Below are 12,764 nucleotides of genomic sequence, written 5' to 3'. Positions count from 1 at the left end.
TCTTTTTGTTGTTGGTGGTGGTTTTTTTTTTTGTTTGTTTGTTTTTTCCAGCAGGGTTTCTCTGTGTAGCCCTTGGCTGTCCTGGAACTCACCCTGTAGACCAGGCTGGCCTACTCAGAAATCTTCCTGCCTCTGCCTCCCAAGTGCTGGGATTAAAGGGGTGCACTGCCACCGCCCGGCAGGAGGTTTGTGTCTTACAAGGCTGAAAATTTACAATCTTGCTCTTCCAGAATCCACAGGTCTGAAAGTCAGGAGGACCCAGGAGAGCGCTATAGAATGCCCCAGAGGATCTGGACCTCTCTTCCAGTTCCTTGCGGCCACTGGCTGCACCGCCCCAACCTTCTGCCTCCTCCTCACCTGGCCCTCCTCCGTGCGTCCTCCTGACTCTTCTATAGAACTTGTCATTTTATCTACAAAACCCCCGTTTCCAAATACACTTATATCCACAGCTTCTAGTGGGTTTTGTCTCGTTTTGTTTTTTTAAGGTGGGCTTATAGTTCAAACCACTCCATGGACCAAACTGTTCTGCAAAGTGGAGGGGCCATTTCTTGTTGTTGCCACTACAAGATTCTATGACCCTGAAGCACCTAACACGAGCTGGGTAATCGGATCCTGGATCATCTGAGGTCATCCAGCTCTGGTTTGCCATCTGAAACGTAGTCCCATATCCTCTGCATTGGCCCCTCCTGGGTGGGAAAGGAATGCAGGCGAGGGACCTGAGGGCGTGGCTCAATTGGTGGTGTGCTTCCTTAAAATGCAAGAAGTCCTGGGTTCAATGCATCACAAAAACCAGATGTGGAATGCGGGCCTGAATCCCAGCACTGGGGATGCACCAAAACTATCAGCTCAAAGCCATCCTGCAAGGCCAGCCTAGGCCGCACGATACCTTGTCTCAAAAACAGTATAAAGAAGAAGAAAGGCTCAAGAGCTTTCAAGCTCAGAGCTGATTTCAGCAAACTGCCTGGGCAAAGCTGAGAATTCAGCCATTGCTTGGAGATATGATGAAAGGTTTGTCCTGGTTCTCCACGTACAGATGGCGCCCTCTAGTGGCCACATACCAATCACACGCTTCTTTTTTTTCTTTATTCTTTTTTTTCCCAAGACAGGGTTTCTCTGTGTAGCCCTGGCTGTCCTGGAACTCACTCTGTAGACCAGGCTGGCCTAGAACTCACTGATACCCCTGCCTCTGCCTCCACATGGGAATAAAGGTGTGTGCCACTACAGCCCAGTTGGATCTTAGTTTTAAAAAAAATGTGTGAGTGCTTTGGCTACACCTGTCTCTGGAATTTTGTTTGTTTGGTTGGTTGGGTTTTTTTGGTTTTTTTGAGACAGGGTTTCTCTGTGTGGCCCTGGCTGTCCTGGAACTCACTCTGTAGACCAGGCTGGCCTCGAACTCAGAAATCCGCCTGCCTCTGCCTCCCAAGTGCTGGGATTACAGGCGTGCGCCACCACCGCCCGGCTAGAAATTTTTTTAAGAGGGTGTCAAATCCCACGGACCTGGAGTTGTGGACGGTAGTGAGCCTCCATGTGGGAGTTGGGAATTAAGCCCCAACTCTCAGTGCTGTTAACCTATTAAGTCATCTCTCCAGCACCTCGGAGGCTTTTTGTTGTGTGTTTATTCTGTAGCGATGGGAATCAACTCAAATTCATAGCTTAGGCATTCTAGACACACTCTACCATTTGCCTAAGCCACACCTCAACGGTTGAGTTTGAAATGCACTGAAAACCTACAAGGAAGGCTGAGACTGTCTTTGGAAGGAAGTAATTTACATTCCTGACAGTGTGCCTTCGGCCTCAGAAGCCTTGGAGAGCTGAGATGACATTGAACTTCTCACCCTTCTGATTGGCCTGGAGTCACAGCAGACTGCTACAGGGTCAGCTCAGTGTGGTGACTGCTACAGGGTCAGCTCAGTGTGGTGACTGCTGCAGGGTCAGCTCAGTGTGGTGACTGCTACAGGGTCAGCTCAGTGTGGTGACTGCTACAGGGTCAGCTCAGTGTGGTGACTGCTACAGGTCAGCTCAGTGTGGTGACTGCTGCAGGGTCAGCTCAGTGTGGTGACTGCTACAGGGTCAGCTCAGTGTGGTGACTGCTACAGGGTCAGCTCAGTGTGGTGACTGCTACAGGGTCAGCTCAGTGTGGTGACTGCTACAGGGTCAGCTCAGTGTGGTGACTGCTACAGGGTCAGCTCAGTGTGGTGACTGCTACAGGGTCAGCTCAGTGTGGTGACTGCTACAGGGTCAGCTCAGTGTGGTGACTGCTACAGGGTCAGCTCAGTGTGGTGACTGCTGCAGGGTCAGCTCAGTGTGGTGACTGCTACAGGGTCAGCTCAGTGTGGTGACTGCTACAGGGTCAGCTCAGTGTGGTGACTGCTACAGGGTCAGCTCAGTGTGGTGACTGCTACAGGGTCAGCTCAGTGTGGTGACTGCTACAGGGTCAGCTCAGTGTGGTGACTGCTACAGGGTCAGGTCAATGTGGTGCCAGGGATGGGGGGAGAGGGAGAAGAGGAGGAGGAGGAGGAAGAAAAAAAGTCTGGAAGTGGGTGGAACCAAATGATAAAAATACATTGGGGCTGGAGAGATGGCTCAGCAGTTAGAGCACCGACTGCTCTTCCAAAGGACCTGAGTTCAAATCCCAGCAACCACATGGTGGCTCACAACCATCTGTAATGAGATCTGACACCTTCTTCTGATGTGTCTAAGGACAGCTACAGTGTACTTACATGTAAGTAAAAAAATCTATTAAAAATTTTAAAAATTAAAAAATTAAAAATAATTTATCTACAGGAGAGTGGCAGTGTTGCTTGGATTCCCCCCTAAGCAGTCTAAGATAATAGTTTGGGGGAAGGAAGTTTATTTGGGAGGTGTCTAAACTCCCCAAGTGAGAGGCTGGGTTTGTAGTTCCTCCTACTCAAGAATCCCCCAGTGAGGGAGCTGAGGGCGTGGCTCAGTGGCAGAGCCCCGCCTAGAATCCCCCAGTGAGGGGGCTGGAGGCGTGGCTCAGTGGTAGAGCCCCGCCTAGAATCCCCCAGTGAGGGGCTGGGGGTGTGGCTCAGTGGCAGAGCCCCTGCCAGGATATGGGAAGCGCTACATTCAATCCCTAGTTCTACAAAAGAAAAGGGGAAATTAGGAACTGGAGAGACTTTTCATTGGTTATGAGTACACACGGGCTCTTTCCAGAAGTTAGGGACTCCTAGGAAGGTAGCGCTCAACAGCCTCTAAGCCCAATTCTAATCGTCTGGCGCCCTCTTTTGGCCTCTGTGGGCACCTGTACACATGGGACAGTCACAAATCATAAAAATGACTCTTTAATTTTTAAATTAATAATAATTTCAGTTTTTCGTTTACTATGACTTGAGTGGTATACACTTTAATTCTGATAGGCAGTGTCGTTCCAGAACCCTCCTCCTCCTCAGTGAGAACGCAGCCCCAGCATCACCAACATTTTCTGTTTTCTCAAAAACTGCATTGGTTTCTGCCAGGAATCATTTTTGGAGGGGTTTCTGGTAGCAGAAGGTTTGTTTTTGCCATCCAGTGAAGAAATTACAGAATACTGCAATCACTCCGACCACTGGAGGGCAGAGAGCCAGACTGTGAAATAAAAAAATTAAAAAAAAAAAACAAACAACTCTTTCAGGCTGGTTTTTTTTTGTGCTTGTTTGTTTGTTTTTTCTCGAAAGAGAAACGTTTTGATTAAAAAAAAATATGTAGGGGACTGGTGAGATGGATCAGTGGTCAAGAGCACCGACTGCACTTCCAGAGGTTCTGAGTTCAATTTCCAGCAACCACATGGTGGCTCACAACCCTCTTTTGGCATGCAGGCAGAGTGCTGTATACATGATAGAAGATAGATAGATAGATAGATAGATAGATAGATAGATAGATAGATAGATAGATAGATAGATAGGATGTAGGCAAAGTTTAAGTAACATGTATGAGTCACTTTTGTTTTGAAAACTGCATTTCTTCGGCGTGTGGGCATCTCCACGCATGTGAACATAATGTGAAGCACACTCATGCAGTGCCGGTGGGAGCCAGGAGAGGGCGACAGGTCCCCTGAAACTGGAGTTATACACAGTTGTGTACCACCATGTGGGTGCTGGGAATCGAATCTAAGTCCTCTGGAAAAGCAGCCAGTGCTCTTAACTGCTGAACCATCTCTCCAGCCTGCTTTTTTCTTTTTAAAAACACCAAACTTGATGTTTGATAATTAAAATGATTTGTTGTCCTGCGAATGTCTTCCTTTCTTCCTTCCTTTCTCTCTTTTTGTTGCTTTTTTGCTTTAGAAACTGAAAAATAAATGTAACTCAGTTGTTGGTTTGGGGGCTTTGTTTCATTTTGTTTTGGCTTTTGGTTTTGGGGTTTTGTTTTGTTTCTGTTTTTGAAGACAAGGCTTGCCTGGAACTTGCTATGTGTAGTCACAGAGACTTTTGAAGTCACAGAGACCGTTGGGGTTGACGGTGTAGACTACACCGCCTGGCTAGCCCAGTTCTTAACTCACAGCATTCGTCAGTTGTCTCATTCTCAGGAGGGGATTCTGTTGCTAAGGCAACAGAGAACGGTGCGCCCACGGTGGAGTCTTTAGCGAGAACAGCAAAGCAACGCACGACCCTGACAGATGCACAGCTGCAGTGACGACTCCTCTCGGAAGGGCGTGTCCACGCACTGGCTCTGGTTTCCAGGACCTTTTGCTTTGGGGATAATTCCAAGACACGTTCCTATTGGAACAGAACGAGCCGCTTGGGTGATTAATATTCATGCAGGCTTCCGCACTGCACACGGGAAGACTGGTCTCCTGGTGGACACCTTTATAACTGACTTCCTCGGATTATGTCTTTGCGCCTGCTGCGGGGGAGAGGAGGGATGTGTGCCACAGCACAAAAGCAGGGGTCGGAGGAAGGTGTGGGGGGCTCAGTCCTATTCCAGCCACCGCGCATGCGTCCTCGGGCTTGCGGGCAAAGCCGCTACGCCTCCTCTACTCGGATCATTGCGCCAGGCTCTGAGGTAGAATAACACTGAACTATACAGAGCAGGGACACAACCAGTGTATGTGTGCACGCCCATGTTCACGTGTGTGCACGTGTGTGTTCATAAAGGACAACCTAGCGTGTCATTCCTCGGGAGCCTCTCACCTGTTGCTGTTGTTGTTGCTGTTGTTGTTGTTGTTGTTGAGGGAGGAGGCTCCTTACCGAAGCAGGGTCTCACTGATTTAGCCAGACATCCTCCTGCCTCTACCTCCCTGGTGCTGGGATTAAAGCATGTGCCACCGGGCAGTGGTGGTACACACCTGTAATCCCAGCACTCTGGGAGGCAGAGGCAGGCAGATCTCTGAGTTCGAGGCCAGCCTGGTCTACAGAGTGAGTTCCAGGACAGCCAGGGCTACACAGAGAAACCCTATCTCAAAAAAAAAAAAAAAAATCCAAAAAAACCACACACACACAAAAAAAAAAGCGTGTGCCACCACACCCTGCTTTTTGTGTTTCTTAATGATGCTTTGTTCTGTGATGCAAACTTGTGCTTGCTAGGTGTGAATGCTGCAAACTAAGCTACCGTCCTACCCTCACAAAATACATACACACACACATACACACACACACACACACACACACGCGCGCGCGCGCGCACACACACACGTATAAATACGTGCATACATGCATGCACACATACATACATACATAGTCTTTTCAGACAGAGTCTCTCTACACAAAGTTTTTGAAAACTGTTTATTCTTAAAGTTGTGGTCAAATATATACAACATAAACTTTACCATTATAATCTCTCTCTCTCTCTTTTATTTTTTTTGGGGGGGCTTGATGGCACACGCCTTTAATCCCAGCACTCGGGAGGCAGAGGCAGGCAGATCTCTGTGAGTTTGAGGCTAGCCTGGTCTACACACTGAGTTCCGAAGCTACATAGTCAGACCCTGTCTTGAACAAGCAAACAGAAAACTTTATATTTTGAGACAGGGTCTTGCTATGTACCTGAAGCTGTCCTGGAAGTCATTATACAGCTCAACCTCACGAGCATCCCATTTCAGCCTTCTGGGTGCCTGGGTGACATGCATGACCCAGCAAGGCAGGTTGTTATAGCTGTTAAAATACTATTTAGTGTGTATGTATGTGTGTCTGCACATACGTGTGCACGTATGCATGTGTGTGCACATGTGTGTGCCTGTGTGTGTGTGTGTATGTATGTGCCTGTGTGTGTGTGATGACACACACGCCTCACCGTGTGTGAAGGAAACTGGAGGGGTCAGTCCTTGCCTTTCTATCACTCAGGTAACTGACTTTAAAAAGACATTTTTGTTAGTTAGGGGGTTTATTTGTTAGTTTGGGGGGGGTTGTTTTTTTGGTTTTTGGTTTTGGTTTTTTTTCCGAGGCAGGGTTTCTCTGTGTAGCCCTGGCTGTCCTGGAACTCACTTTGTAGAACAGGCTGGCCTCGAACTCAGAAATCTACCTTCCTCTGCCTCCCAAGTGCTGGGATTAAAGGCGTGCGCCACCCCCGCCACCGGGCAGAAAAGATGTATTTTATATTTCACTTACATATATGAGTGTGTGCCTCTCCCCTTGTGTGTGTGCACCGAGCGGGTGCACCGAGTGTGTGCCTCTCCCCTTGTGTGTGTGCACCGAGCGGGTGCACGCCCCCACAGGAGCCAGCAGAGTCTCAGATCCCCTGGAGCTGCAGGTAGTTTTGCACTACCTGACCTGACCTGACCGGCTTCCCTCAGTGGGGGAACTATAATCAGGACTTATAAGCTTTTCTTCCGTAAGCTGACTCTGCTCATGGTGTTAGGCACAGTGATACAACAGCGATCTGGGACGGGGCTGGACAACCCACTGTATAACCCACACTGGCCCGGAACTCACAGGGATGCTGGTCCATCTGCACGGAGGACCACAGGCATGTGCTGCGTGGCCTGCTTCTAGATGACACTTGGAAGGAGACAACCATCTGGACCCCGGCGACCCCCAGTGCGGACTTAGGCAGCACAGCCACAGCCTTTCCCAGGAAGTCTCCGCTAACTCTAAATAACATCCTCTCAGCAGGAGTCTGATTCTCCTGGAGTCATTTTCATATTTATTTATTAAAATTAAGATGAGACAGAATGTCTAGCAATTAGGATGACATTTTCCCCTTCTATAAATTGTTCAAGTGGTTAATGAACTCTTCTTGTAAGCAACTTCAATGATCCAGAAATCGAGAGAATGTGATTTTCTTCTGAGTTTTGTTTTGAGACTGGATCTCACATAGTCTAGGCTAGCCCCAAAACCCATCGATGTAGCCGATGTAGCCAAGGATAGCCTTGATAGCCTTGAGCTTCTTGATCCTGCCTCTACCTTCTGAGCACTGGGATTTCATGTGTGTGTCGCCATGCCTGGCTGTTGCTATGAGAAAAGCAACTTAAGGACAGAAGGAAGGAAGGAAGGAAGGAAGGAAGGAAGGAAGGAAGGAAGGAAGGAAGGAAGGAAGGAAGGAAAGGAGGGAGGGAGGGAGGAGGGAAGGATGGGAGGGAGGGAGGGAGGAAGGAAGGAAGGATGGGAGGGAGGGAGGAAGGAAGGAAGGAAGGAAGGAAAGGAGGGAAGGAGGGAGGGAGGGAGGAAGGAAGGATGGGAGGGAGGGAGGGAAGGAGGGAGGGAGGGAAGGAAGGAAGGATGGGAGGGAGGGAGGGAAGGGAGGGAGGAAGGAAGGAAGGAAGGGAAGGAGGGAAGGAGGGAGGGAAGGAGGGAGGGAGGGAAGGATGGAGGGAGGGAGGGAGGGAAGGGAGGGAGGGAAGGAGGGAGGGAGGGAGGGAAGGAGGGAGGGGAGGAGGGAGGGAAGGAGGGAGGGGAGGAGGGAGGGAGGGAGGGGGAAGGAAGGAAGGGGTACTTAGGGTACCGTCCATCATGGCAGCTTGAGGCAACTGAGTCCGTCGTACTCCCACTTGGGAAGCCAAGAGATGAACTTTAGTGTCCAGCTTGCTTTCTCCTTTACTTTCAGCCAAGGGACAGTGCCACCCACAGGGTGGGGTCTCCCCACCTTGGGTAAGCTCAAAGGCTCCACCTAGAGGCGGCTCCGCTCTTTACAGCAGGAGTGGGTGTCTCCTTGCTGATCCGATGGACGACAGGCTAGGGAACCAAAGCAGGGAAGCCCATGGCGGCGGTTTTCCTGCACGGTACAGAGTGGCATCTTGGCCGGATGAGGAAAGTTCAGCTTACAAGCCGAGTCACCGAACGTGGCTGAAGGAGCATGAAACACACCGCAGTTGCCAAGAGTAGCATTCACGGGGCAAGACTGTCCCCAAGCCACTGTGGCCACCTGCAACCGGCATCCTCTGTTAGCCTCTGCCGTGGTGGGCGGGCTAGCCTCTAATACCTCAGGGTAAAACTGATGGGGTGGAGGTAAGATGGAAACGCTGGGTTGCCATTTTCACGGCTGGAGAGCCAAGAGGAAGAGTGTAATAGTCAGACAGGTGCTTCGAAGCCATTGGCTTGAAACCCAAAGCAGGAATCAAGATTGAGGAAGAAGAGGACAGGAGAGGCTGGAGAGACGGCTCAGTGGTAAAGGGCACTGACTGCTCTTCCAGAGGTTCCAAGTTCAAATCCCAGCAACCACATGGTGGGTCTATCTAATGCTTTCTTCTGGTGTGTGTGAACATAACTACGGTGTACTCATATAAATGAATCTTTAAAAAGAAAAAGAAGAGGGCTGGAGAGATGGCTCTGCGGTTAAGAGCTCTGACTACTCTTCCAGAGGTCCTGAATTCAAATCCCAACACCCACATGGTGGCTCACAACCATCTGCAATGGGATCTGACGCCCTCTTCTGGTGCTGTCTGAAGACAGCATCAATGTACTCACATATATAAAATAAATAATTTTTTTAAAAAAAAAAGAAAAGAAAGGAAAAAGAAGAAGAGAGGAGAAGTACAGGAGTCAGCCCTTGGGTGCAATGTTTAACAGAGAGAGAGAGAGAGAGAGAGAGAGAGAGAGAGAGAGAGAGAGAGAGAGAGAGAGTGAGTCTAGGATTCAACACCCCACGGGCAGCACAAGGAGACAGTGACCGGCAAGAGCTCTTAGACGGGCAGGAGCAGTCACAGCCTGGCTTCTGAGACTGTGAGACGCGAGGGCATCAGCCTGGCTGCCGTGGTGGCAGAAAAACCCAGCAGCAGAGCTGCCTGTCCCTCCTGCAGACGTAAGGTGAGACCAGCTGAGGGAAAGCAGTCCCCCAGAGTCGGGCTTCTCAGGGACACTGGGGGCACATGTCCCCGTGGGTATCAGGGAGACAGGAAGGACAGGCATTGCTGAGGGGAGGCTGTACACGATCAGTGTCTGCTGCTCGTTCCCGGGGCCGGCAGAACTACGCTGTGAGACAGTTAAGGGGGACGGAGGGTCCTGCCCGGTCCGAAGGAAACAACTCGACCAGCATTCCCCAGGAATTCCTCTACCAAAAGGAGACATTCTCTCTGTCACCTTTCCACTGCAGAAGGGACAATGGCCACCTGTGGTGCTTATCACAGCACTGCAAGCCCACTGTGGTCTCCAGGCCCCCTCAGTGTCGCAGGAGCCTGCTCCACAGTTCAGAGTCCATCCAGCCTCTTCTCGGCTGCGTCCGGATGGCTCGGTCCCCTTGTAACCCTGCTGTTCCAGCTGTGCGCCCTCTCTTTGGTCTTCCAGTCTTCGTCCTTTCTCCTGCCCCCTCAGACTCCCCCTACCCTACCACATCCATGCCCAGCCTCCTGCTTTCTGTCTCTGCTCTGGCAGCTATGTCGTAATGTCACTTATACAGTCCCAGGACCGCCCGTATGGCTCAGTGAGGAAAGATGTCTGTGGCACAAACCAGAAGTCCAGAGGTCAATGCCCAGGTACCACAGTGGAAGGAGAAAACCATCCCGCAGAAGTCATCCTCTAACTCCACATGTACACACGTGACTAATGACAAATAGCAGGAGGCTGATTCCACAGGACTGCAGCATGGTACAGAATTTTCTACGGTGTGATCTCCAAGGCACGAGATGCTCTGGCGAATGTGAATGACTTTGGCCACACATGACACATGAGTGGAAGCATCATCTATAGGCTCCGATATGCCCGGCTGCCCAGTTGCTTGTAGATCAGGTTACACCCAGGGCTGGGCTTTATGACCTGTCAGTCTTCTGGCAGACCCAGCTTTTTGGTGGTGTAGCTGCCTTTGAGTCACCCACACTCTCCTATGATTAATGCCCACCCACCCCCCAAACAAATTCACTTGGCAGTGCCTTGTCTGGGTGAGGAGCTCCTGTCTCCCCAGGGGGGAAAAATCAGCATAATGCAAATGTCACCCTCTGCTACATAGCAAGTTCAAGACCAGCTTGGGTTATAGGAGGTTAAAAAAAAAAAAGGTGATGAAAAATTAGCTTTTAAAGAAAATCATTAAGTAAATGTTGAACTAGTAATTAAGATAAATCGGGTTTGAGATTGTGCCAAATTGCAGGTCCATAGTCCCTTAGCTGAGGTCTTCAGGGACAGATGCTCTTCAGAACTCAAGGCTGATCCAATTTTAGAAAGGCCATTGTGTACCTATTATGCAAACTCCCAGAGGCCTGTCTACTTCCCCTGTTGGACGTGGTAATGTCTTTTTGCAGCAAAATGTGTGAACACTAGAAGGGATAAATAAAAAAATATATAAATAGCTTGGTATGAATGGATTTGTTATCATGTGAGAGGTAAAATTATTCTCCACCTCCACCCCAAAATGGTTAAAGTGGTCCTCCAAGTCATTCAAAGCCCACAAGCAGGGCTTGGCCCAGTGGGACACATCTGTAATCCCAACCCTTAGGAGACAGAGGAAGAGGGTCTGCTGGGAACACAAAGACCTTGCCACAAAGGGTGGGGGTGGGGTGGCTCAGTGGAAGAGCACCACAGAGACGGTGTGAGTCAGTAGACACAGGAGCACGGTGACAATATGGAGACACTCGAAAAACAGAGAAAGAGAAAAGCAAAGGTAGTGGAGGGAGACAAGAAAGGCGGGCGGGGGGGGGGGGGCTGGAAGAAAAGAAAATTGGACAGCAGAAAGGGAGGCCAGAGGGGACAGAGAAGACCCCTCCCCCCTCCCCCACTCACTACTTGAGGGTGTACAGTGTGGGCTGACAGGCTAGCCCCATGAAATACGGGCTGTGACTCTCTGAAAGGGCTGAAGGGCAAGTGGAGAGGGACACACACCAACGCTGTTCTCGGGTCTGGAATCACTCTGTTTAATTCTCTGAGCAACAATGTGTTGTCTTCATTTCACAAGACCAGGGAGGGTTAAGTACATTGCTGTACCCCATCCTGTGGGGGATGCCGGTAGGTAGGTAGGACAGCCTCGGGTTCCTGATGCTGTCCAGCCCAGGGGCAAGGACGGCCGTAAGGGAAGCCCCTACTTGCAGCAGGGCAGGAGGGTTTATCCCAGGCCTGCCCACGGTCAAGCCACGGTCACGGGCGAGGGAAAACGGACTCCATCGCATGTGTCAGAAGCTACACCAGCTTCTCGGCACGGCACCAACAGCTATGCTGACCAGTTTTGCTTTGGTGTTGGTTCAGCTATATGCGCCACACTTCCAAAGCAGCAAATATGTCCCGTCACCACCCAAACCAGGACAAGCTAGCACACGGGTGACATCTTCCACCCCTGCCCATTGTAAACTATACCAACTGCAGTTTCCAGCACGCACCATTGTCTCCGACGCTATACAAGAACCCACGACACCCCGAAAACTGCTAAGGCCTTTCTTTACAGTGTCTGACCTTCAATGGCCCCGAAAACTGGCAAGCCGCATCTCCCCATTCTAGCCCAAAAATTACATGCGAGCAATGAAAGAGGAAAGCCTGTAAGGCCGCACGGCCACGGGGTTAGAAGAAACCAGCGGGCGAGGCCGACGACCACAGACCAGGCAAGGCTGGAGTTTATTGCCGATGAGCGCTGAGTCCCCGGGAGGAGCGGGGTGGGATAAGGTCGGGCAGGATCAGGACGGCGGCCCGGAGAGAGGCGGCGCCGCGCAGGCGAGGCCGGGTGGTGCAGACAGACAGACAGGCGCGGGCCTCGGTGGGGGCGGGCCGGCCTAGCCAGGCGCTCGGCGCGCGGTCTCCGGCGTGGCTCCCGGAGCTGGGCGGCGGCTGTGGCGGCGGCTCCGCGGCAGTCCTGGCTGCGGTCGTGGCCCGCCAGAAGCCCCGAGCAAGCAGGACGCGGCCGGAGGCGGGACGGGCGGTGCTGCTCGAGCACACGGAGCGGCCGCAGCGCTGGGCAGGGGGTCGGCGGAGCCCGCGGGCGGCCGCGTGGGGACCCAGATGAGTCCGTAGTACACGGCAAGCAGCACAGCGGCCAAGGACACACACAGGAAGTAGGCGCAGACAGGAGCGAGCCGCAGCCATCGGCCACGGGGCCCTTCGCTCAGCCCCGCACCACCTGGGCTCTCGCCACCACTGCCCACGCAGCTCGAACCCCGCATCGCGCAGCCCACTCAGCCTGCACCGGCCCCGCCCCCACCCCACCGCCGCAGACAGGCCACGCCCCATACAAGGCCACGCCCTTCCAGACTGCCCCCCCCCCAGCACAGCCAAACGTCTACATACTAGACACGCCCCTACAGCCTCTGACCCACCACTATCAAGGAAAGATTTCTTAGCTCCACCCCCTCAAAACCACGCCCACCTTCTCTTCTCCCGCCCTAGCTGGGTCAGGTTTTCAACTTCCAACTCCTGTTCCCTACCCTCGCCCTCTCCGAGCTCATCCAACCCCTTTCTTCTTCCACCAACCGCAGCTCCGCACACCAG

The 12,764-nt window shown here is 51.7% G+C and overlaps 1 protein-coding gene across 1 annotated transcript; it reads right to left on the bottom strand.

Moving 5' to 3' along the window:
• Nucleotides 1-11,182: 11,182 nt before the first annotated feature.
• Nucleotides 11,183-12,533, bottom strand: Inafm1 (InaF motif containing 1). The gene has a single exon (XM_052172205.1). The coding sequence runs from the start codon at nucleotides 12,437-12,439 to the stop codon at nucleotides 12,053-12,055; it is 387 nt and encodes a 128-aa protein (XP_052028165.1). The 5' UTR covers nucleotides 12,440-12,533; the 3' UTR covers nucleotides 11,183-12,052.
• Nucleotides 12,534-12,764: the final 231 nt, after the last annotated feature.

This window comes from Apodemus sylvaticus, chromosome 1 (genome assembly GCF_947179515.1).
Source record: "Apodemus sylvaticus chromosome 1, mApoSyl1.1, whole genome shotgun sequence".
NCBI lineage: Eukaryota > Metazoa > Chordata > Mammalia > Rodentia > Muridae > Apodemus > Apodemus sylvaticus.
This window is presented reverse-complemented; position numbering and strand designations above follow the sequence as displayed.